Here is a 25,024-nt window from a genome sequence, read left to right on the forward strand (position 1 = left end):
GTACTTATAGTTGGTCTGTTTATATTTTCTATTTTTTCTTGATTCAGTCTTGGGAAGATTGTAACTTTCTAAGATCTGATCCATTCTTCCAAGTTGTCCGTTTTATTGGCATATAGTTGCTTGTAGTAGTCTTGCTTGTAGTAGTCTCCTGATCCTTTGTATTTCTGTAGTGTCCTTTTTTATTTTATTGATTTGAGCCCTCTCCCTTTCTCTTGATGAATCTGGCTAAAGATTTATCAATTTAAAAAAAAAAACAGCTTTTAGTTCCATTGATCTTTTTCTATTATTTTGTCTCTATTTTTGCTGTGATATTTATGATTTCTTCCCTTCTGCTAATTTGTAGTTTTCTTTCCCTAGTTGCTTTGGGTATAAGATTAGGTTGCTTTTTGACATGTTTCTTGTTTCCTGAAGTAAGATTGTTATTATAAACTTCCCTCTTATAACTAATTTTGTTGCTCCCCAAAGGTTTTCGATCATGGTGCTTTTGTTTTCATTTGCCTCTAGGTATTTATTTATTTCTCTTTGATTTCTTCAGTGATCCACTGCTTCTTTAAGAGCATATTGTTTAGCCTCCACATGTTTATATGTTTCACAGTTTTTTTACTTGTAGGTGACTTCTAGTTTCATTGCATTTTGCTCAGAAAAGATGCTTGATATGATTTGAGTTTTTTAAAATTTACCAAGGCTTACCTTGTGGCCCAGCATGTAGTCAATCCTGGATAATATTCCACGTGCACTTGAGAAGAATGTGATTTCTGCTACTTTTGAATGGAGTGCTCTATAAATATCAATTAAGATAATCTGTTCTAATGTGTCGTTTAAGGCCTGTGTTTCCTTATTGATTTTCTGGATGATTTGTCCATTGATGAGAATGGGGTGTAAAAAGTTAACCACCTGTAAAAGAATGAAACTAGAACACTTTCTAACACCATACATAAAAAAACTCAAAATGGATTAAAGATCTAAATATAAGACCAGAAACTATAAAACTCCTAGAGGAAAACATAGGCAGAACACTCTTTGACATAAATTACAGCAAGATCCTCTATGATCCACCTCCCAGAGTAATGGAAATAAAAGCAAAAATAAACAAATGGGACCTAATTAAACTTAAAAGCTTTTGCACAACAAAGGAAACTATAAGCAAGGTGAAAAGACACCCTTCTGAATGGGAGAAAATAATAGCAAACGAAGCAACTGACAAAGAATTAATCTCAAAAATATACAAGCAGCTCAGGCAGCTCAATTCCAGAAAAATAAACAACCCAATCAAAAAATAGGCCAAAGAACTAAACAGGCATTTCTCCAAAGAAGACATATAGATGGCTAACAAACACATGAAAAGATGCTCAACATCACTCATTATCAGAGAAATGCAAATCAAAACCACAATGAGGTACCATCTCACGCCGACCAGAATGACTGCTATCCAAAAGTCTACAAACAATAAATGCTGGAGAGGGTGTGGAGAAAAGGGAACCCTCTTATGCTGTTGGTGGGAATGCAAACTAGTACAGCCACTATGGAGAACAGTGTGGAGATTCCTTTAAAAACTGGAAATAGAACTGCCATATGACCCAACAATCCCACTGCTGGGCATAGACACCAAGGAAACCAGAATTGAAAGAGACACATGTACCCCAATGTTCATCACAGCACTATTTACAATAGCTAGGACAAGGAAGCAACCTAGATGTCCATCAGCAGACGAATGGATAAGAAAGCTGTGGTAGATATACACAATGGAATGTTACTCAGCTATTTTAAAAATGCATTTGAATCAGTTCTAATGAGGTGGATGAAACTGGAGCCTATTATACAGAGTGAAGTAAGCCAGAAAGAAAAACACCAATACAGTATACTGATGCATATATATGGAATTTAGAAAGATGGTAATGATGACCCTATATTCAAGACAGCAAAAGAGGCACAGATGTAAACAATAGACTTTTGAACTCTGTGGGAGAAGGCAAGGATGGGATGATTTGAGAGAACAGCATTGAAACATGCATATTACCATATGTGGAATAGATCACCAGTCCAAGTTCAATGCATGAAACAGGGCACTCAAAGCTGGTGCACAGGGACAACCCTGAGAGATGGATGGGGAGGGAGGTGGGGGGGGGGGGTTCAGGATGAGGGACACATGTACACCCATGGCTGATTCATGTCAGTGTATGGCAAAAACCAGTACAATATTGTAAAGTAATTAGCCTCTAATTAAAATAATTGTTTTTAAAAGTCCCTCACTCTTACTGTGTTACTGTCAGTTTCTCCTTTTATAGTTGTCAGTATTTGCCTTATATTCAGGTGCTCCTATGCTGGGTGCATATATATTTATAATTGTTGTATATTCTTCTTAGATTCATCCCTTGATCACTATATAGTGTCCTTCTTTGTCTCTTGTAACAATCTTTAAAGTCTATTTTTTCTGATATGAGTATTGCTACTCCAGCTTTCTTTTGATTTCCATTTGCATGGGATACACCTTTTTCTATCCCCTCAGTCTTTGTGTGTCCCCAGATCTCAAGTGCATCTCTTATAGACAACATAAATATGGGTCTTATTTTTGTGTCCCTTCAGTCAGTCTGTGTCTTTTGATTGGGGCATTTAATCTATTTACATTTAAGGTAATTAGCAATATATATATTCTTATTGCCATTTTCTTAATTGTTTTGGGTTTGTTTTGTTTAGGTCTTTTTCTTGCCTTCCACTCTTGTTGTCTTGTGATTTGATTTCTAACTTTAGTGTTGTGTTGGGTTCCTTTTTCTTTTTTGTGTGTTTGTAACTATCATGGATTTTTGGTTTGTGGTTACCATGAGGTTTTGATATAGCATTTTCTATGTAAACAATATTAAGTTGTTGGTCTTAATTTTATATGAATTTCTATATCCTGCATTTGTACTCTCTTCTCATAATTGCCAGTTTGGATATCACATTTTTGTGCAGATGATTTCTTGCCTCCACTCATAAACATGAGTTTCACTGGTGAGCTTTTCCATTAGTAATTTTCTTGTTTCTCATAGTGGCCTTTCCTTTTCACTTAGAGAAGTTCCTTTAGCATTTGCTGCACAACTGGTCTAGTGGTGTTGAATTCTTTTTGTTTTTGCTAGCTTTGGATTTCTCTGCTGAATCTGAATGAGAGCCTTGCTGGGTAGAGTATTCTTGGTTGTAGGTTCTTCCCTTTCTTCACTGTAAATATATCATGCCACTCTCACGACCTGCAGAGCTTCTGCAAAGAAATCATCTGATAACCTTATGGGAATTCCCCTGTAGGTTATGTTACTTTTCCCTTGTTGTTTCAATATATTTTTCTTTAATTTTTGTCTGATTGATTACTGTGTATCTTAGCATGTCCTTCCTTGCATTTATCCTACCTGGGACTCTCTGTGCTTCCTGGACTTGGGTGACTATTTCCTTTCCATTGTTAGGGAAGTTTTCAGCTCTTATCTATTCCTATATTTAGTGTTGTCTCAGAAGTCTCTCAGACTGTCTTCATTTCTTTTTTTTTTCTTTATCCTTTGTCCTGCCACAGTGATTTCCACCATCCTGTCTTCCAGCTCACTTACCTGTTCTTCTGCCTCAGTTGTTCTGCTATTGATTCCTTCCAGTGTATTTTTCATTTCAGTTATTGTACTGTTTATCTCTTTGTTTTTTAGCTCTTCTAGGTCTTTGTTAAACATTTCTTTCATCTCCTTGATCTGTACCTCCATTCTTTTTTGTAATCTTAGATCATCTTTGCTATCATTATTCTGAATTCTTTTTCAGGTGGATTGCCTATCTCCACTTCACTTAGTTGTTGTTCTGGGGTTTTGTCTGGTTCCTTCAACTGGGACATATTCTTCCGCAGTCTTATTTTGTCTAACTTTATGTGATTGAAATTTCCATTATGCAGGCTGCAGAACTGTAGCTCTTGCTTCTGCTTTCTGCACTCTGGTGGATGAGACTAAGAGTTTTTTGCAGGCTTTATGATGTGTGGACTCCTTTCCACTATTGGGTGGAGCTGTGTCTTGTCTCTCTGGTGGGCAGGGCCATGCTCAGGAAGATTTTCAGCAGCCTGCTGATTCGTGGGGCTGTGTTTCCATCCTGTTGTTGTTTGGCCTGAGGCATCCTAGCACTGGATCCTCCAAGCTGTTGAATGGGACTGGGTCTCGGGGTGGAAATGGTGGCCTTTAGGAGGGCTCACAACCAACGAGTATTCCCCAGACGTGCCACTATCTTTGTCCCCACAGTGAGCCACAGGCACTCCCCACCTCTGCAGGAGACCCCCTAGTACTAGTAGTTGTGTCTGGCTCAGTCTCTTATGAGGTCTCTGCTATTTTCCCTGGGTACCTGTGTACACGGGACTTTTGTAAGCCCTCCAAGAATGAAGTTTCTGTTTGCCTCAGTCCTTTGACATCCCCATTGGCCTTCAAATCCAGATTCTCTAAAGGCATTCTCCTGCTGCTGCGGGAACCCCAGGCTGGGAAGCTTGACATGAGGCTCAGGACTTTCACTCTTGTGGGAGTATTTCTGTAGTCAAATTATTTTCCAGTTTGTGGGCCACTCATGTGGCAGGTATGGAATTTGATTATACTGTGACTGCACTTCTCCTAGTGTCTCATTGCCTCTGTCTTCAGATGTAGGGTATATTTTTTGGTATGCTCCAACATTTTTTGTGTTTTCTCCATGGTTGTTCAGAAGTTAGTTGTGATTTGGGTGTTTCTGTTAAGAGGTGAGCTCCGTCCTTCTATTCTTCCATCTTGTTGGTCAGGTTCTTGTTAGGTTTTGATTTATGTAACTGGGTGTACCAGTGGTGGGCACATAAATATTTACAACTATTGTATCTTCTTAATATATTGACTACTTTATCATTACCTTCTTGGTCTATCCCTACCATTTTTAGGTTACAGTCTACTTTGTCTGATATAAGTATTGCTACTCCTGCTTTTTTTGGTTGCCATTTCCTTGAAATATCTTTTTCCATCCCTTTTCTCTCAGTCTATGTGTCTTTATGGCTAAAGTGAGTCTCTTGTAAACAGTATATCATTGGGTCTTATTTTTTAATTCGCCATTGTAGATCTTTCGATTGGATAATGCAATCCACTTATCTGTACAAAAAAGATCTTCATGACCCGGATAATCACGATGGTGTGATCACTCATCTAGAGCCAGACATCCTGGAATGTGAAGTCAAGTGGGCCTTAGAAAGCATCACTACGAACAAAGCTAGTGGAGGTGATGGCATTCCAGTTGAGCTATTTCAAATCCTGAAAGATGATGCTGTGAAAGTGCTACACTCAATATGCCAGCAAACTTGGAAAACTCAGCAGTGGCCACAGGACTGGAAAAGGTCAGTTTTCATTCCAATCCCAAAGAAAGGCAATGCCAAAGAATGCTCAAACTACCACACAATTGCACTCATCTCACACACTAGTAAAGTAATGCTCAAAATTCTCCAAGCCAGGCTTCAGCAATACGTGAACCGTGAACTCTCTGATGTTCAAGCTGGATTTAGAAAAGGCAGAGGAACCAGAGATCAAATTGCCAACATCCGCTGGATCATGGAAAAAGCAAGAGAGTTCCAGAAAAACATCTATTTCTTCTTTATTGACTATGCCAAAGCCTTTGACTGTGTAGATCACAATTAACTGTGGAAAATTCTGAAAGAGATGGGAATACCAGACCAGCTGACCTCCCTCTTGAGAAATCTGTATGCAGGTCAGGAAGCAACAGGTAGAACTGGACATGGAACAGACTGGTTCCAAATAGGAAAAGGAGTACATCAAGGCTGTATATTGTCATCCTGCGTATTTAAACTATATGCAGAGTCCATCATGAGAAACGCTGGACTGGAAGAAACACAAGCTGGAATCAAGATTGCCGGAGAAATCTCAATAACCTCAGATATGCAGATGACACCACCCTTATAGCAGAAAGTGAAGAGGAACTAAAAAGCCTCTTGATGAAAGTGAAAGAGGTGACTGAAAAAGTTGGCTTAAAGCTCAACATTCAGAAAACAAAGATCATGGCATCTGGTCCCATCACTTTATGGCAAATAGATGGGGAAACAGTGGAAACAGTGTCAGACTTTATTTTGGGGGGCTCCAAAATCACTGCAGATGGTGACTGCAGCCATGAAATTAAAAGACGCTTACTCCTTGGAAGAAAAGTTATGATCAACCTAGATAGCATATTCAAAAGCAGAGACATTACTTTGCCAACTAAGGTCCATCTAGTCAAGGCTATGGTTTTTCCAGTAGTCATGTATGGATGTGAGAGTTGGACTGTGAAGAAGGCTGAGCACCGAAGAATTGATGCTTTTGAACTGTGGTGTTGGAGAAGACTCTTGAGAGTCCCTTGGACTGCAAGGAGATCCAACCAGTCCATTCTGAAGATCAGTCCTGGGTGTTCTTTGGAAGGAATGATGCTAAAGCTGAAACTCCAGTACTTTGGCCTCCTCATGCGAAGAGTTGACTCATTGGAAAAGACTCTGATGCTGGGAGGGATTGAGGGCAGGAGGAGAAGGGGATGACAGAGGATGAGATGCTGAATGGCATCACTGACTCGATGGACATGAATCTGAGTGAACTCTGGGAGTTGGTGATGGACAGGGAGGCCTGGCGTGCTGCGATTCATGGGGTCACAAAGAGTTGGACACGATGAGCGACTGAACTGAACTGATTGTGAAAATGGGAGACTTACTATTGCCATTTTGTTAACTTATTGCCTGGCTGTTTTGTAAATTCATTGTTCCTTATTTCTTGCCCTGCTATCTTTTTCTTATCTTGATGTTTTGTGGTATCAGTATGCTTTGACTTCTTTATCATGTTCCCTTTGTAATTACTGCAGGTTTTCCCCTGTGTGGTTACTGTGAAGCTTACATAAAAATATCTTAAAATTGTAACACTCTAGTTTAAGCTAAAAACTTCAATATAGTTCCCAAGCTTCACACTTTTACTTCTCCTCTTCCTCACATTTTAGCTTACTGACTTTACAGTTTGCTTATTTTTATATTGTATAACTAATAAAATTATTATAGTTATGGTTATTTTTACTACATTTGTTTAAGTTGTAAACTAGATTTGTAAGTGAATTATGCACCAGCATTATCATATTACACAATCTAACTTGGACTATGTTTCTACCATTACCAGTGAGTTTTACACTGCCATCTTATTTTTTATGATGGTAATTAGCATCCTGTTACCTCCACTCAACAGACTCCCTTTAGCATTTCTTGTAAAGCATATCTAATGGTGATGAATTCCCTCAATTTTTGTTTCGGAAAGCTTCTGAAGAACAGCTTCACCAGTAGTATTTTTGGTTCAGTTTCTTTCTTTCAATATTTTGAATATGTCAACCCATTCTCTTCTGGCCTGAAAAGTTTCTGTTGAAAAATCTGCATCTTTGGGAGCTCCCTTGTATTATTGTTTTTCTCTTGTTGGTTTTAAAGTTCTTTTTCTTTGACTCTTCACAATTTAATTGTAATATGTGTCAGTATACTACTTTTCAGTTCAACCTTTCTAGGATTCCTTTGTTCTCTTGTATCTTGAGGTCTCCTCTTCCCGTGTTTGGGAAGTCTTCAACCATTAGTGGTTTAAATATATTTTCTGTCCTTTTCCTCTTCCGTTTCTGGAATTCCTGTAATATGAATACTGTTTCTTTTCATTGTGTCCTGTAAGTCCTATAGGCTGGCTTCACTTTCATTCTTTTTTCTAGTTGCTTCTCTGATAGAATAATTTCAAATGGCCTATCTTCTGGGTCACTGATTCTTCTTTTGAAAATCTCTATTGATTTCAGTTATTTTTCAGCTGTAGGATCTCTGGTTTTTTTAATGTTTTCTATTTCTTTGTTGAACTTCTCATTTTGTTCATTCATTGCTTTCCCAATTTTGTTTAAGTGTTGTGTATTCCTGTAATTCACAAAACTTCTTTAAGAGCATTATTCTGAATTATTTGTTCAAAGATCTCCATTGCTTTAGGCCTATTAGTGCCTTTTTAGTTTCCTTTAGTGTTGTCATATTTACCTGATTTTTCATGATCCTTGATTCCTTACATTGATATATGTGCATCTGAGTAAGTGACCTCTTCTCCTAGACTTTACAGATTCACTTTGGATTCATTAGTCAGCTCAGTTTGGGTTTCTGGTATCTTCTGGTAACATCCTTGGGCAAATGAGACCTGCTATTAGACTCTATTATGGCGCTAGGCAACTGTTAAAGCTCTGAGGCTGTCTATGGCGGGGGCAGGTGACGGCGGGTGGGGATTGCCACTGGCTGGTAACAGTTGGACAGAATTGCTGGCTTGGTTGCATGCCCAAGTGAGGCTGTACTATTGGTTCTGTTGTTGTCTGGATTCTCTGATCAGGACTAGGGACTAAATTCAGTAGTAAATGGGCTATGGATTAACTCCCCTATCCTGGTAGGGCAGCAGAATGGGACCCAGGGCCTATATGACTCATTGTTTGGGGAATGTTGCAAGCAGGGCTGCTAGATAGGCTACACAGGTTTCTGTGCCCTGGTGAGGCTCCCTTGTCAGATGGACTAAAGGCTATATTCAGCAATGAATGGGTTAAGAATTAGTTTCCCTGACTAAGCTAATTTAGGCATAGTGGTAAAAGTAGCTCCAAGGCCACCAAGGCTGTCATCATCAGTCAAGCTGACCCAGGCCCTAAGTTCTACAGCAAACTTGCTTTGCTCTAAAAGTAATGAGATTTGCCTACCTATTTCTCAGCTCCATTGTTGCTGGGTAATGTAGCTTCCAGGTATTCTTACCAGCCTTCCTGTCAGATGGAGCTAATAACTCAGCTCCTCTCTGGGCTGGACTGGGAGGGCCCATTTTAGGTAACTTCCAAATTTCCCCAAACAGGCTTTCTCCTTGGAAGAGGTTGGGATCTAGAATCCACAGTGGGTGGAGCTATGACTCAGTTCTTTTGCCTGGATGTGAATAGACCAGACTCCAGGGCTCTCCTAACTCTCCTCTGAGGACTGAAATCAGGCAGTCCTGCACCCTACTGAGTTCCCTGGTCAGATGCATCACCAACTTGGTTCTGCAGATGAGCAAAGCCACTGGTTGGGACTAGTACTTGGCTCTGCAGGTATGAATTTGGTCGGCCAAGATCTGAGTGCTAACTGTTGGAAGTCCCTTCCTGCCCCCCTTCTCCCTCATAGATTCCTAGTGGTTGAGCCCTACTGAGTCCCCAGTGATACTAGGGGATTAAATCCACAATAAGGGCTCCTATAAAGGGACCCACAATGCTGGGGAAGTAGCTGGATGTAACCCCAAGCTCTCTTGTCCCACTGAGGCGATCTCTCAGTTGGAATGATGTGCCTGCTTTGGGAAGAGGCAATGTGGTCAACACAGCTATTCCTCTTACCCTTCGAATGCAGGCTATCTTGGTCTCTGGTGCAGGAGGGTACTTTAGCCTCACTTCCATGTTTTAAGATTTTCTCCATTGGTGTCTCATTCATGAATGGTTTTTAGTTGCTGTTCTTGTGAGGTGGAGTGAAGTTCAGTTCAGGAGTGAAGTTAGGAACAACCAGTGTTGGCATCTTGGTGATGTAATTTCCTGCACATCTTGGAGAGAGGGAAATCCTAAAATGTACCCATTAAAAGCAGGCTTGCATATGTCCATGGTCAATAGCTCAGTTGTTAACCCCATGGAACCTGCCTGCCAGGCTCCTCTGTCCATGCAATTTTCCAGGCAAAAATACTGTAGTGGGTTGCCATTTCCTCCTCCAGGGAATCTTCCCAACCTAGGACTGAACCCACACCTCATGTTATCTCCTGCACTGGCAAGCAGATTCTTTACCACTGCACCACCTGGGAAGCCCAAAAGCAGGCTTACAGTTACCTAATGTACTTGGCTCCCAACTTGGTATTATACTGTAGATCCATCTTGGGAACATTTCTTTGATTGTTCCTTCCCCACTAAGAACCCAGTACTCAAAATCAGAAGAGCTGGCCTTAGGCCTGATAGTAGGTAACAGGATTTCCCATTGATAAAACAAAAGTTGAGAAATACCTCTCCCCCAATAAATTTTAAGAAATAACATTCATTCCTTTTGACCAAGTAATTTTCCTTGCAGACATCCATCAAATGAACTGAAACAAAACAGGAGAAATGTAAATAAGAGGCTGTATATGTAATGATAGCTCACGGAATTTTTTTTCACTACTGCAAAGCAGTCTAAATGTTTTGTTGTTCAGTCGTGTCCAACTCTTTGCGACCCCATGGACTGCAGCACGCCAGGCTTCCCTGTCCTTCACCATGTCCTGGAGCTTGCTCAAACTCATGTCCACTGAGTTGGCAATGCCATCCAACCATCTCATCCTCTATCATCCCCTTTTCTTCCTGCCTTCAATTTTTCCCAGCATCAGGGTCTTTTCCAATGAGCCAGCTCTTCACATCAGGTAGCCAGAGTACTGGAGCTTCAGCTTCAGCATCAGTCCTTCCAATGAATATTCAGGATTGATTTCCTTTAGGAAGGACTGGTTTGAGCTCCTTGCATACCAAGGGACTCTCAAGAGTCTTCTCCAACATCACATTTCAAAAGCATCAATTCTTCAGCAGTCAGCTTTCTTTACGGCCCAGATCTCACACCCATACATGACTACTGGAAAAAGCATAGCTTTGGCTTGATGGACATTTGTTGGCAAAGCTTTTTAATATGCTGTCTAGGTTTGTCATAGCTTTTCTTCCAAGAACAAGCATCTTTTAATTTCATGGCTGCAATCACCATCTGCAGTGATTTGGGAGCCCAAAAAAATAAAGTCAGCTACTGTTTCCACTGTTGCCCTATCTATTTGTCATGAAGTGATGGGACTGGATGCCATGATCTTCGTTTTCTGAATGTTGAGTTTTAAGCCAGGTTTTTCACTCTCCTCTTTCACCTTCATCAAGAGGCTCTTTAGTTTCTCTTCACTTTCTGCCATAAGGGTGGTATCATCTGCGTATCTGAGGTTATTGATATTTCTCCTGGCAATCTTGATTGTAACTATTATTGGGCAACTATTAATATTAACAGTTCATATTAACTATTAATAGTTAACAATATTAATTAATCAAATTCAGTTCAGTTCAGTCACTCAGTCGTGTCTGATTCTTTGCAACCCCATGAATTTGCAGCACGCCAGGCCTCCCTGTCCATCACCAACTCCTGGAGTTCACTCAAACTCACATCCATCGAGTTGATGATGCCATCCAGCCATCTCATCCTCTGTCATCCCCTTCTCCTCCTGCCCCCAATCCCTCCCAGCATCAGAGTCTTTTCCAATGAGTCAACTCTTCGCATGAGGAGGCCAAAGTACTGGAGTTTCAGCTTTAGCATCAGTCCTTCCAAAGAACACCCAGGACTGATATCCTTTAGAATGGACTGGTTGGATCTCCTTGCAGTCCAAGGGACTCTCAAGAGTCTTCTCCAACACCACAGTTCAAAAGCAACAATTCTTCGGCACTCAGCTTTCTTCACAGTCCAACGCTCACATCCATACATGACTACTGGAAAAACCATAGCCTTGACTAGATGGACCTTTGTTGGCGAAGTAATGTCTCTGCTTTTCAATATGCTATCTAGGTTGGTCATAACTTTCCTTCCAAGGAGTAAGCGTCTTTTAATTTCATGGCTGAAATCACCATCTGCAGTGATTTTGGAGCCCCAAAAAATAAAGTCTGATACTGTTTCCCCATCTATTTGCCATGGAGTGATGGGACCAGATGCCGTGATCTTCGTTTTCTGAATGTTGAGCTTTAAGCCAACTTTTTCACTCTCCACTTTCATCAAGAGGCTTTTTAGTTCCTCTTCACTTTCTGCCATAAGGGTGGTGTCATCTGCATATCTGAGGTTACTGATTAATCATATTAGGCAACTATTATTGTATTAACTAAACAGAATATTTGGCAACCATTACAAATACCAGTAGGAGTTTATGTCAACATAGAAAATGTCTAAAGGAGCAAGATGTAAATTTGTTCATACAAATATGATTGCAATTACATGAAATGAGAAACCACAAAATTGTGCCAAAAATGACAAAAAAAATACATAACATAATAAAAGATGCTATTCGATAGTAGACTCTCTAATTTTACTACAGTACTGTACTGAATGACAGTATTGACTTCCAAAAGACAATACTCAAAATTATAATAGTGATTTCTTGTCATTTTGTTCTTGCAAACGTGACCAAAATTGGAGGCTTTTCAGACTATAATTGCACATATAAATGTTATAAATATTGCCAACCATTTGAGGCATTTTAGGTTTTTTTGGTTTAACATGTTGACCTTAAGAATTTATAGTATAGAATCTATTCCTAAAATGACTTTGTTAAAAGTCAGGATTCTACAGAACAATTTCTGGATTCCCTCTCATTCAGTAATTAGTTTGGGTTTGTTTCCATTACATATCTTTGTGCAAAAAGAAAACCTGAAATTTAAAATTAAGAAAAATGTCTCTTTACAGGTGTTCCATTGCCCAAAGAAGATATTTCTGCCCCCTTGATCTCCAGCTCACCAGTGAAGGAATCCCACGAATATGAAGAGCCATCAAGTGAAGAGGAAGATAAAATAAAAGAAGAACCCTTGACAATCTCTGAACTGGCATACAACCCAAGTGCCAGCCTACTCCCTACCCCGGTTGATGATGATGAGATTGACATGCTCTTTGACTGTCCATCTAGGCTGGAGTTGGAAAGAGAAGACACAGATTCATTCGAGGAACTGGAAGCAGATGAAAATGCCTTTTTAATGGCAGAAGAAGAGGAGATGAAGGAGGCTCGCCAAGCTTTGTCATGGAGCTATGACATTCTGAGTGGCACTATTCGGGTGAACCCACTGGTCAAGAGTTTTTCCCGGCTCCTTGTGGTGGGCCTGGGCCTGCTGCTCTTTGTATTTCCCCTGCTCCTCCTCCTTTTGGAGTCAGGTATTGATCTCTCCTTCTTATGTGAAATCCGCCAGACGCCAGAGTTTGAGCAGTTTCACTATGAATACTACTGTCCTCTCAAGGAGTGGGTGGCTGGCAAAGTCAACCTCATACTTTACATGTTGGGTTGCTCATAAAGCTCATTTCTCATATGACTAAGGGCTATATTCAATACTAGTGATTTGGTTTTTTTTTTTTTCCAGCAAATGCCTGGTTCTGAATGGTCATGGGACCATCAATAGGTATTCTTACTCATAACTGATTATTCACAGCTTTAAGTTAGCTTTCCATAATTCACTGCAAGTAAGTTTAAATCAAATACAGTTATTTTAGTTATAGGTCAGGAAGATGACCTCTAAATAACCAAAAACATGTTTATTTTTTATTATAGACATACTCTTTATCTATTATAATACATTGAGCTGAATTAGACTCTTTTTTTTTTAATAGCACCATTACAAGCTATAAGGTTCAGAATCAGAATTTTAGTAAAAACCCAAGGGAAAGTTTTTTGAATATAATCCTTAGTGAGAACAATGTCCTCTAACCAATGCCTATACAACTAAATTTATGCTGGGCTTTTGTTTTTGTTTTTTTAAAAATATTTTTATGTGTTCAAAATATTTTGGTAAATTTTTAGCAAAAAAAAAAAAGGAGCTTCCTGGAGTTATTTAAGTGTACAGATTATAAGACTAATGCACAAAGGATATGTCAGGAATTTTTAATGTCTTGGCACTGGTTTGTTTTTTAAAATATTTTTGGCTGAACAATCACATAATTGTTATTATCCACATATGAGATAGAAAAATAGGTAGAAAAACACTGTAGAAAATAAACTCCTGAAACGGATGATGGAACTGGAGGAAGTAGAAATGGAGAGCACCAAGAGGACACTGGGTGGTCCATTTTTCAAAATATTTGGACAAGATGACTTGTTACTTTCATTTGCATTCTGTCCATATATGTTAGCTGAGGCAATGGAATGTTTTTAAAAGAAAGTAAAACTTTTAAAGGAAAATAGTTAAAGGAGATGCTAGTTAATTGTGTATTATTGTACATTAACCCAAGAGTGGAAGCAAATGGGAACTGGAAAAATGGCAAGTAGCCAATGAGTTCTGATGAGACTGATAGGCAAGTGGTGGCAGACAAATGATTTATGAAAGTGATGGTGATGCAAGGTACTGGATGCTGTAAAGAACAGTAAACTCTCTGTCCAAGTGGACATGAATATGTCTAAGTGGATCTAAATAAAAGTGGAGAAACTTGAAGGCACATTTTTTTATCCCTCATGCCATTCATTGAGATTCTGTGGAAGAAACTTTAAAAGAATTCTATACGTGTGTGAAGGAGAGAGCAAGAGAGTCAGAAGGAATGTGAGGAGAATGATCTTGGCTTTTTACCATTTCAGCTAGGATGAAGTAGTGAAATGACCCCACAATTAGATAGTAAGTGGGACAAATGCTCTCGTACCTTCCTTCATGCCACTGAATCCATGACAGAAAGAAAGGCTCTGAAGCCTTCCACGCAGAGTACATACCAACACTATGAAAGAAGAGAGTACAGTACAGAGCTTAGGGCACAGAGCATAGTGATTTTTCCATAAAATGTAAATGAAGACGTGGAATGTTTTCATGGGATGGGCTACCTATAATCTCTCCTAACTTCAGCTCTACTATTAGTTTAATTTCCAAAATGGCCATTCCAGTCCTACTCATTCATGGAGCCCTGAGTGCTTTATTAGACATTTAATTTTGTAAATAAATTTTTTAAAGTCAGCTCATGAAGACTTCAGTTGAGCAAACTATATTATAATTTGCTATTCAGTTTACAGGGTGGTCTTTCTCATGTGCATTGAGTGACTGATTTTTTATTTTTTTCTGATTTTTCTTTTAAATAAAGATTATTTGATACCTGAAATTTGATACCAATATAGAAATGTATTTTCTGTAGGTTATTTGGAAAGTTTGCAAATGATCAGCTTTGAAATTGAAGTGGCTCCCCCCCCCTTGTTTATGACTTAAAGTCATATCTTCTGACATAAGGATGTGCCAGTAGAGTCTGCAGAAAATTAGTTCCCTCTTCTAATCATGCTTAATCTCGTTTTCTTTGAAGTTCTAACCATAACAAATCATCCAGCCCTTGCCCTTTTACATTAATATTAAATGACATTTTAAATTTATAGAATATATTATGCATCATAAAACATTGAAAAATGCTGACAGGATAAACATCACACATAGTCTAGCCAAGTGGATTTATACTAAGGAGTAATGACTATATAATTTTAACATTTCCAGCTAACATCTCTTAGGCAAAAACTTCACTGTTGAATAGAAATAGTTTTAAGTGAAGGACCTGACAGGATAAGCTCTGCTGAATTTAAACAATAGCTACCAAAAGTAAAACTCAGGTCCTGAAATGCCATTTTGTCAGGACAGATCAGTCTTTTAGAAATACTCGCTTTTCTTAGAAAACAGTCACCAGTTGCCTGAATCAAAGAGGAGAAGACTGCTTCCAAAGGTAGAAGATATATAATATAGTAAGATACAGAATTGAAAGCAAGTGTGTGAGTATATGTATATTCCATATAATTGGTATATACGTGTTTATATATGAATATGTGTATATATGTGTGTTTGTATACACACAACTGCTATATGCCCTTCATACACAGATGTTTTTATTTATCCCCAATTGAGGAATTTGTGACATGGTATTATTCATTTTCCCTCTCTGATAACATAGTGGATAAAACCCACAGTCTCAAAGGTTTTAATTTTCCATGAAAACTACTGTGTGTACATTTGTGGTTTTATATACACACACATATGGCAAATACATATACACACACAATCTTTAGTGCTAATGCAAGTTGGATATGAAAAAAATGTAGGTGAAGTATTGTGTATTTCTGTCTGTGCTTGGAACATATTGTAAACTGTTATGTATCTGGAACATATTTTGTGGTTTGTCTAATATAAAGACAACTCTGGGAAGAAGTCAAAATGATTGATTTCACTGAAAAACTAGAGATCTGGGGGCCACGTTACCTATGGTTGGAGCCTTATCTTTGTACAGTGAAATTTGCATTTCTGTGTCAACATCCAGATTGTTTTATATGTTAATATGGTGGCAGGAATCCCTAATAAAAATACTCTGGGGAAAAAATGTTTCTGCAATCATTCAGTTTTATTCAAAGTAAAGTTGTATAAATAGCCTGTTGGAAAACACAGAAAGGTACCATCTGGTGCCATGAAATGAGGTCACCCTTGTATGGTGATACTATGAAAAGAATGGCTAATGGATGGGATTAACACTTTGCAGAAGTCACCCATGCTAAAAGGCAAAATATTGAATGCACTGGAAATGCATCCAAATATAGAAGACAGTATAGTTAGTGGCATCAAGATAGAAAAGCACAGGAAAAAGAACAGAAAAGGGGTTTTTTCTGTGACAGGTAGGTGGGAGGACTTCAGAGTGCTGGCAGTAGGTCCTTACTTCCTGTGCCAAAGAGAGCTACGTCAGACTCGACTCTGCAAGCCGTGCCATTAGACGCCTATCGGTTCACAGGCCCTGGAAGAATTTTCCTATCCTACTCCTGTCTTCCCTGCATGTGTGGTCTAAAAGGCCCTCTTGCTTTGGTTTGGCACAAAGCTACTGATTTCACACCTGACAGTTAAATCAGAAGGTGTCAGTTACTCTGAATGGAGTCAAAGGGACTCTCTTTACTACAGGAACACCATAGGTGTCCAGCTGAATTATACCCTAGCTGTGTGGCCTAGTGGGTGTTTTTTTCCAGTTTTATCAAGATACAATTGACTTATACCAGTATATTATTTTAGGTAGGTAATGAATTGATATGTGTATATATTGCAAACTGATTACCACCATAAGTTTAGTCACTGTCCATCACCTCACAAAGTTAATTTGTTTTCCCTTGTGATAGGAACGTTTAAGATTGCCAACTCTCTTAGTAACTTGCAGGTATACAATACAGAATCATAACTAGAATCACCAAGCTGTACATTACATTCCCAGGACTTATTTATCTTATAACTAGAATTTTGTACCTTTTGACCCCCTTCATCCATTTCAGCTATCCAGGGGTTGGGGATGGGTGAAGTCTTTCCTCAGCAGTCCTCAGGGGTCCGAGCACCAGAGCACAGGAAAGAAAAGGAATCTGGTGGTCAGTGTTCAGGCATGAGATGTCAGGAGTCAGTCCCGAATCCACCAGCTCTAGCCAGCACCTGTGTTTGCACTGTGGCTGCCGACTGGGAGGCTCATACAAAATAGCCCCTGGCCACTTGTCCACTGAGCAGTCCAGGCTCCTAAGCCACCCTTACCTCTTGGGAGAAACCTTTTTCCTTATTCGTACATTCCTTGCTCAGCCAATCAAGGCAAAGATCTCCTAACTACAGTACAGCATGGAAGGAGAGTACTGGGGAGAAGCTTCTACCGGGGTTACCTCAGTTGGGATGGTTGTGGTTGATGAACTTGAGACTCTTGGGACCACCTTTCTCTACTAGGTGGAGATAATGTGCTAAAGGACCCTGCTTACTTGTCCTCCTGCTTCTTCTCTCTCTTTCTGTTTCTCTTGGACCTGCTTTGGGGCTTCCAGTCTACCTGCAGTAAACAAACCCAGTGGGACCTGCCCGTGGTGAGCCCACCCAGGACTCAGCTCTCCACGTTCCAGCCTCGGTCTGCAGCGGGGTGGGTAAGTTTGGTTAGCCCCACCCAGTGGGCTCAGCTGTCATCACTTCAGAGAAGATGAAAAAACCTCACTTGGGCCTCAAATCCCAGCTGTGTTCTTCAACTCGTCAATAAAGCTGATTTTAATCCTCTTCTGGCCATTATGTATATTGTCTATGGAGAAGTGGGGTGGGCGCTGGGGAGTGGTTCGGGGTCTCTGTCACCTCCAGTGTTGCAAGCAAGGCAGGAGCAGAGGAGGCTGCTCCTGGCTGAACCTCAAACATCAGACGATGTCTGCCAGGATATGGGCCCTGTCAGCCCTTAAAGTTGGTTGAGGAAACTTGGGATATAAGACAGGATGTCCCCGACAGGCTCCATTCCAAGAGCCCATTTGTAAGTCCAATTTGTTCATAGTTCACAAAGTTAGCCTACGTACCCAACTAACATAATCAGCTATATAGTACTGTACTGTAAGAGACTTATAATACTTTTCACACAAATAATACATTAAAAAAAATTAAGCAGATATTTTTAATCTAACAGTCCAGTACCTTGAAGAGTACAGTAGTACAGCACAACAGCTGGCACACAGGGGCTAGCATCAAGGGAAGAGGCAAGAAGGGTTACTGACAGGAGCAGGGAGAGGAGGTGAGAGATGGCAGAGCTGAAGGACCATTAGCAATAGGAGGGCAAGCTGCAATTTCACTCACATCTGACGTTGATGGAACAGATTCTGGTTCCTTGCTGGATTCAATTCTGCCTGTCCTCTTGAAGAAACAATCCAGTGATGGCTGGCTAGTAGCTCTGTTTTACTCATCATAGATGACACAGTAGTGCTGGACTGCATTCTGGATGGCTGCTGCAGCCTTTGTGTACCGTTCTAAGTCCAGGTCCCGTACCTTAAAAACTAACAATGCCTCCTCAAATAAAATCCCCTTGCCATTTCCTGCATCATGAACCTCTTCAGTTCTTCAGTTATTTCTTCCTCTTGTCTCTCTTCATCCTTTCTCTGGGCCTCCAATTCCTGGTGTCTCTTGCCAGTACCAGCTACATCACCACTGCTTTTATGCTTGCTTCCGAACATCCTGGACTTTATATAAAGATACTGTACTCTGTAAAGCACACAAAAATACAACCACTTTAGAGGATGCATGCATATGACAATGTACGCAAGACACATGAACTAACTTACATGACTGGATATGCAAATGTGCATTCGCATTTTTGAAAGTTCGCAACTTGAAGGGGACTTACTGTATGCGGTGGACTTCCTGTATTAGTAAAGAACAGGAGTTTTCTTGGAACCACACATCCCTCTTCTTTATCTGTAGCTGATGCTGACCTCAAAAATCTCTGGAACGAGAACCAAATCCATTTTTCCTGATTGCAAAGGAAAACTCTTAGTATTTTAAATAGGATACAGCATATGCTTTGTATGGATACCAAGTATTAAAACCTGTCTTGCAAATTACAGCAGCTCCTCCAGCTAACATGGCTCATCTTGATCTCTTCATCCACAAGCACTATGATTTTGATCATCCCAAGGGTTTTGAGCTTTCTAAAGAGACTACACTTTAAGGGAGAGAACATACTAACAAACTAACATTGGTTTCCACTTTGCTAGGCAGTTATAGTTTTCGTAGTAAGTTAAAAACACAGCATCCTGGTTTAGGGGTCAGTCTCCCGTCACTTCCATGGTGTGAATCAACTCCCTTCCATGCTCAGTCAGCCTCAGTGTCCTGAAAACCCTGGGCTGCTGGCTCTGCAGAGTTGCAAACCAGACCCTGAACAGTGGTGGCCACAGAGAGGTACTGCTCCCTGGTTCTAAGGGTTTCTATTTATTGTCCAAACCAAGACTCTTTTGAGAGTGAAAGGGGATGTTTTTAAAGAATATGTCACAGCAATGGGTATTAACTAGGGCTTTTACCATTTGATTTCCCTGGTGGCTCAGGTGGTAAAGCGTCTGCCTACAATGCAGGAGACCCGGGTTTGATCCCTGGGTCGGGAAGATCCCCTGGAGAAGGAAATGGCAACCCACTCCAGTACTCTTGCCTGGAGAATCCCATGGATGGAGGAGCCAAGCGGGCTACAGTCCATGGGGTCGCAAAGAGTCGGACATGACTGAGCGACTTCACTTTTCCAATGCTCTGTCTTAGGGTTTTACCTCGTAAGCTAGAATGCCCTCTTTCAACAATTCCTCCAGCTTGTTTCCTCTTAAATATGGATAAGGTGAAACAGGGAAGGATTATTGCCCTGTAGTCATAGATCTCCTACTTGTATCAAGCATCAGATTAAAAATCATGGGTTTTGGGGTGGGACTATAAATGACACAGAAGATTATTTTAAAAGAGGTTTCTGGCATTGGATATTTAGTGCTACACATTCAATTTGTTTACCATTTGTAATGATGAATTTCTTATTTAATGTGAAACAAGTAAAGAGTTAAAACAATCTCAGGGTTGCTTTTACCTGTGTAGTCACGAATTTGACACTTCCAATCAGCATGTACAAGTGATGATGGTCAGCTTAACTGTGAGCAACTGAGTCACACTAAGTACACTCAAGACAGTTACGCCAAAACCAACTTGCTCATTTACAACAAGAGGTGTCAGTCATCCTGACACTTGTTTGATGCTAGATACTCCATGCATGACCTTCCTAAAACATAAGCTGTAATGTGAACCAAACACTATTAAGTCCAAGGAGTCACAGCTAGAAAGCTGCTTCTTGGGGAAGTCTGCCCAACAGACATGCCTATCTCAGGAGGGCTGGGGATTATACACATCTTACTCAAAATCTCCCATTTTTGCAAATTTCTTGTGGCGGAGGCTGGCAAGGGATCTCCAAAACCATTTCTTCTTTATGCTGTGCACAGAATTAGACTACATTTCCCAGCGCTCGTGTACATGGGTATGGCTGTATTCCCAAGTTCTGGCCGTTGGAATTTGAATGGGAAGTGATCTGTATCACTTCTAAGCACTGGACTAAATGTGAGCCTTTACAAGCCACTGGATGTCAATACCTGCCAGCAACCTAGATCCTTGAATGACCGTGGAGCAGATCACCCTACGTGCATGCATGCGTACATGCTAAGTCGCTTCAGTCATGTCTGACTCTGTGCGACCCTATGGAGTGTAGCCCACCAGGCTCCTCTGTCCATGGAATTCTCCAGGCAAGAATGCTGGAGCGGGTTGCCCTGACCTCTTCCAGGGGATCTTCCTGATCCAGGGATTGAACACTAGTCTCACGTCTCCTGCACTGGCAGGCAGGTTCTTTACCACTAGTGCCACCTGCGAAGCCCAGAGCACCCTATGTCTCACCCTAAACCAGACCCATCTTAGACTGTTACTTGGGCAACAAAGTCTTAACTGGCAATTTCCAAGGCCACTGTTGTTACCACCCCTTCTCCCATCACTTAAGTTGTCTAGCTTGCCTGAGGAAGGGAGTATAGCTGACAGCAGGTAGAGGAGGAGCTGCCCAGGACAGGAACGACCCAGAAGATTCCACTGGATAATTCCCTGTGCCTCAGAGTACAAAAAGAAGGATTAGGGCCTACTTTTGATGCTAATATATCTTGTCACTCTTGCTTTCAGGGGCTCAATTGGAATCTCACATAGTTAGAACCCAAGGTAGCCCACCCTGAGGAGCAAGATGACACCTGACTGAGAACTATTGGATTCAGGAGTGGTTTCACAGGCACACATGTGATCTGTGAACTTGAACAGGGCCCTGCTCTCAAAAGTTTGGTTTAATGCTCTGCTTGCACATCATGAAATTCTTAATAGTATCCTGGAACTACTGTTATGTCAGTGTACTCCAATAAGATAACAAAACGTGCAAGAGATCAGTCAGGCAACAGTGGGCACCATGCATACTGAGCATTTGATCTGAGTGCCAGGCACGCACACGCACACGCACACACACACACGCGCACACACACACACGGCAGACTGAAACCCCAGGTGTCCCTGAGGGGTCTCTGTGCACCAGAACCTAAGCCCAGATCCTGGCAGTGCAGGCAGCTGCAGTGGAAGCTGGCCCCGGGAGAAAGGAGGTCTTGCAGAGGGAGAGCACTACAGCCTGTGGTGGGAGGCCAGCTTGCCCGTTGGTCCCTGGAGCCCATCTCTGAAGCATCAGCACAGATTTTTTTTTAAGTACTTTACAGTTAATTAACCCTCACAATAATCCTATTAAGTAGGAACTATTATTACTCTTTTTAATTAACTTTTTAAACTGAAGTATAGTTCACATACAACATTATGTTAGTTTCAGGGGTACAAAATAATGATTTGACATGTGTACATACTACAAAATGATCACCACAATAATTCTAGTTGATTCTGTCACCATACATAATTTTTTTTCTTGGATTGGCCCAGATATTAACTCTCTGGTCTGAGTGATGGGACAAAAGACCTGCCACCACTTAGGTCGTTTACTTTGTCATTAATTATAACATAAAAGTGTATACATGGATATTGCAATAAACTAGATCAGAGACTAATTAGAAGTTTTCAAAGAATTTACAATCATTGGTCTTGAAAATCACTGAACATTGCAAAATAAATATCCAAAGGCTTGAAAATAGAAATTAAATTTTAAGATCCTCACATTTCACAGAAAAGGACACTATTTTCATAAAAAAATAAAAATAAAAAAACTTGCATGGACTGGCTACTAATGGACAAGTGTACCATTATTTTTTCTTGTGACTGAAGATATAATATTAGAACGCATAAACAGGCATTTTAAATTTCATACAAACCATGAAACCACTTTTAGCTTCTCATACAATGTCTGCAAGTTATAGAAAAGGTCAGAAAAAACAGGAAAATGCCATTATATATAATTAACATTTAAACCTAAAATCAAACTTACAAAAAACTGATTTGCGGGAAGCATTAAAACATTTTAGAAAAAATTTTATAGAAGAACCACCAGCTCTAAGATATATTTGAATTTATATTTCAAAATAACTGATCAGAACTATTGTAAAGTTGTTAAAGCCTATGAAATACTCTTTTTTTAATTTTTATTTTTACTTTATTTTACTTTACAATACTGTATTGGTTTTGCCATACATTGACATGAATCCACCACGGGTGTACATGCGTTCCCAAACATGAACCCCCCTCCTACATCCCTCCCCATAAAAGTACCAATAACAGTTGCATCAACAGAGATCCTTTTCAAAATTAAAGTTATCAAAAATTACTTGTGATCTTGCATTTGTTAAAAGCTCTGATGTTATTTTCAATTATAGCAATTGAAAATGAAGTTGCTAAAATAAGTTTTAATGGTTTAATAAATGAATTTGCAGAAAAGTGAAGCTTAAAAATTATGTTGCAATCAAGATATATTTATATTGATATATGAAGGGCACTGTTATTTTATTATACAAAATCATGGCACTAAACTATTATTTTCCACAATTTGTAATATTACTTGTTGAAATACATAAATGTTGTTACATATCTGTCACTTGTTTTCTAATAAAATACTTTTAAAAGAAAAACTTTTATATTTTGTGACTCTACACTTTACCCCTGTGTTTTGAACAAGGGGCTCCACATTATCATTTTACACTGAGTCCAGCAAATGTGGGCTCACTGAATTGACATATTGACAAATATGTCACTGGCCTTGACTGTGTTAAAACAATGGAGGGAGGAAATGTTGGAAGATAATCCTTTAATGACTAGAACTGAAGTCTAGATTGTAAGTGTGAAAATCAAAGGCACATGGGCTAATTCTTCCTTTTCTTTGAAGAATTTAAAACCATCTAATGATAAAGAGTCTGTCTTACAGATAAGATCTCTTTCTTTATAAAGAAGGGAGGGAGATATCTTTTTGCTAATATTTTTATTTTCTCAAACTTTGGTGACTAGATTGGGTTAAATACGGTGGCTCTAAGTGAAGGAGAATGTGTAGAAGTTAAAATCAGTATCTAGGATTTAATAAAGCCTTTTCTGTATAATTGAGAAAGTAAATCCTAATTACAGTGTGACAAATCCTTCTGCAGGTCAGGTCATTACTAATTCTTTGTTTTAAATAAAATTTAAATAATAGCTAGCTGAATTGATGAAAGCAAAAACTGATTCTCTGAAAAGAATAAAATCAGTATGCTTCTAGACATGCTAATTAAAATAGAGAGGAAGAGAGAATATGCAAATTACTAATATCAGAAATGGAAAGAGGACATCATCACAGATTTCATGGACATTGAAAAGATAACAAAATACTATGAACACCACCATGCCCACAAATTAAAGTAGATGAAATAGACACATTTCTTGAAACACACAACCTGCTAAAAATCACAAAAGAAGAAATAATCTGAGGAGTACATTTATTAAAGAAATCAAATAATTAACTAATAACTTTCCAAAAGCAAAACCAGCTGGTCCAGATAGGTCCATTGGTGAATTCTACCAAAAGTTTAATGAAGAAATTATAGCAATTCTCTACAATCTCTCTCAGAGTTTAGAAGCAAAAGGAATATGTCCTAAATCATTTTATGTGGTCAGAATCACTCTGATACCAAAACCAAAGGTCTTGTTAAAAAAAAAAAAATTACTCACCAATCTCTCTTATAAGCACAGATATAAAAACCATCAATAAAATATTACCAAACTTAATGTAACAATGTATAAAAAGAACTTTATACAAGGGAGATTTATCCTCATTATGGTAAGCTGGCTCAACATCCAAAATAAATTAATATAATCTATCACATCAATAGGAAAAAAAATCACAGTCGTATTAATAGATGCAGAAAAAATTTTGTAACAAAATTCAGCACTCATTGATGATAAAAACTCTCAGAAAACTAGAGGGGAACCTCAATTTGACAAAGAATAGATGTAAAGAATCTATAACTAACATCATACTTAATGGTGAAAAACTTGAAGCTCTCCCACTGAGATCAGGCACTAGGCAAGATTATCCCCTCTCAGCACTCCTTTTCAACATCATACTGACAGTTCCAGCCAATGCAGTTTAAGACACGGAAAAGAAATAAAAAGTATACAGATTTGGAAGGAAGACATAAAACTGTCTTTGTTCTCAGGTGACATGATAGTCTATGTAAAAAAAAAATAATAATAATAATAAAGAATAGCCAAAATCCCTCCTGGAAGTAATAGACAATTATAGCAAGAAAGCAGGATACAGATTAATTTACAAGTTGATTGCTTTCCTATATACCAGCAGTGGACAAATTGAATTTGAAATTTAAAATACTATACCATTTACATTGTGCTGTGCTCAGTGGCTCAGTCATGTCTGACTCTTTGAGACCCCATGGACTGTAGACCACCAGGCTCCTCTATCTATGGAATTTTCAAGACAAGAATACTGGAGTGGACTGCCATTTCAGAGGTTGCCTACTCCAGAGGATCTTCCCAACCCAGGGATCAAACCTGCATCTCT

General features: G+C 39.4%; 1 protein-coding gene and 1 long non-coding RNA gene across 10 annotated transcripts in view; one reads left to right on the top strand and one right to left on the bottom strand.

Moving 5' to 3' along the window:
* FRMD3 (FERM domain containing 3) overlaps nt 1-17,745 on the top strand; it is a 352,790-nt gene extending 335,045 nt beyond the window's left edge. For 6 of the 9 annotated variants that reach the window (XM_069575856.1, XM_069575857.1, XM_069575859.1 and 3 more), the window contains one exon: nt 12,446-16,072. In XM_069575856.1, the coding sequence (XP_069431957.1) occupies nt 12,446-13,041 (596 nt within the window). In that variant the 3' untranslated portion in view covers nt 13,042-16,072. Of the gene's footprint in view, nt 1-12,445; nt 16,073-17,522 lie in introns of those variants that run through there. The other 3 variants (XM_069575860.1, XM_069575862.1, XM_069575864.1) reach the window with 1 other exon arrangement.
* Nucleotides 17,746-18,110: 365 nt separating this feature from the next.
* Nucleotides 18,111-25,024, bottom strand: part of LOC138433351 (uncharacterized) — a 33,102-nt gene continuing 26,188 nt past the window's right edge. The window contains exons 2-3 of the long non-coding RNA XR_011254278.1: nt 18,848-18,946; nt 18,111-18,705 (exon numbers count right to left, since the gene is read on the bottom strand). This is a non-coding gene — a long non-coding RNA (uncharacterized lncRNA). The remainder of the gene's footprint in view (nt 18,706-18,847; nt 18,947-25,024) is intronic.

This window comes from Ovis canadensis, chromosome 2 (assembly GCF_042477335.2).
Source record: "Ovis canadensis isolate MfBH-ARS-UI-01 breed Bighorn chromosome 2, ARS-UI_OviCan_v2, whole genome shotgun sequence".
Taxonomy (NCBI): Eukaryota; Metazoa; Chordata; class Mammalia; order Artiodactyla; family Bovidae; genus Ovis; species Ovis canadensis.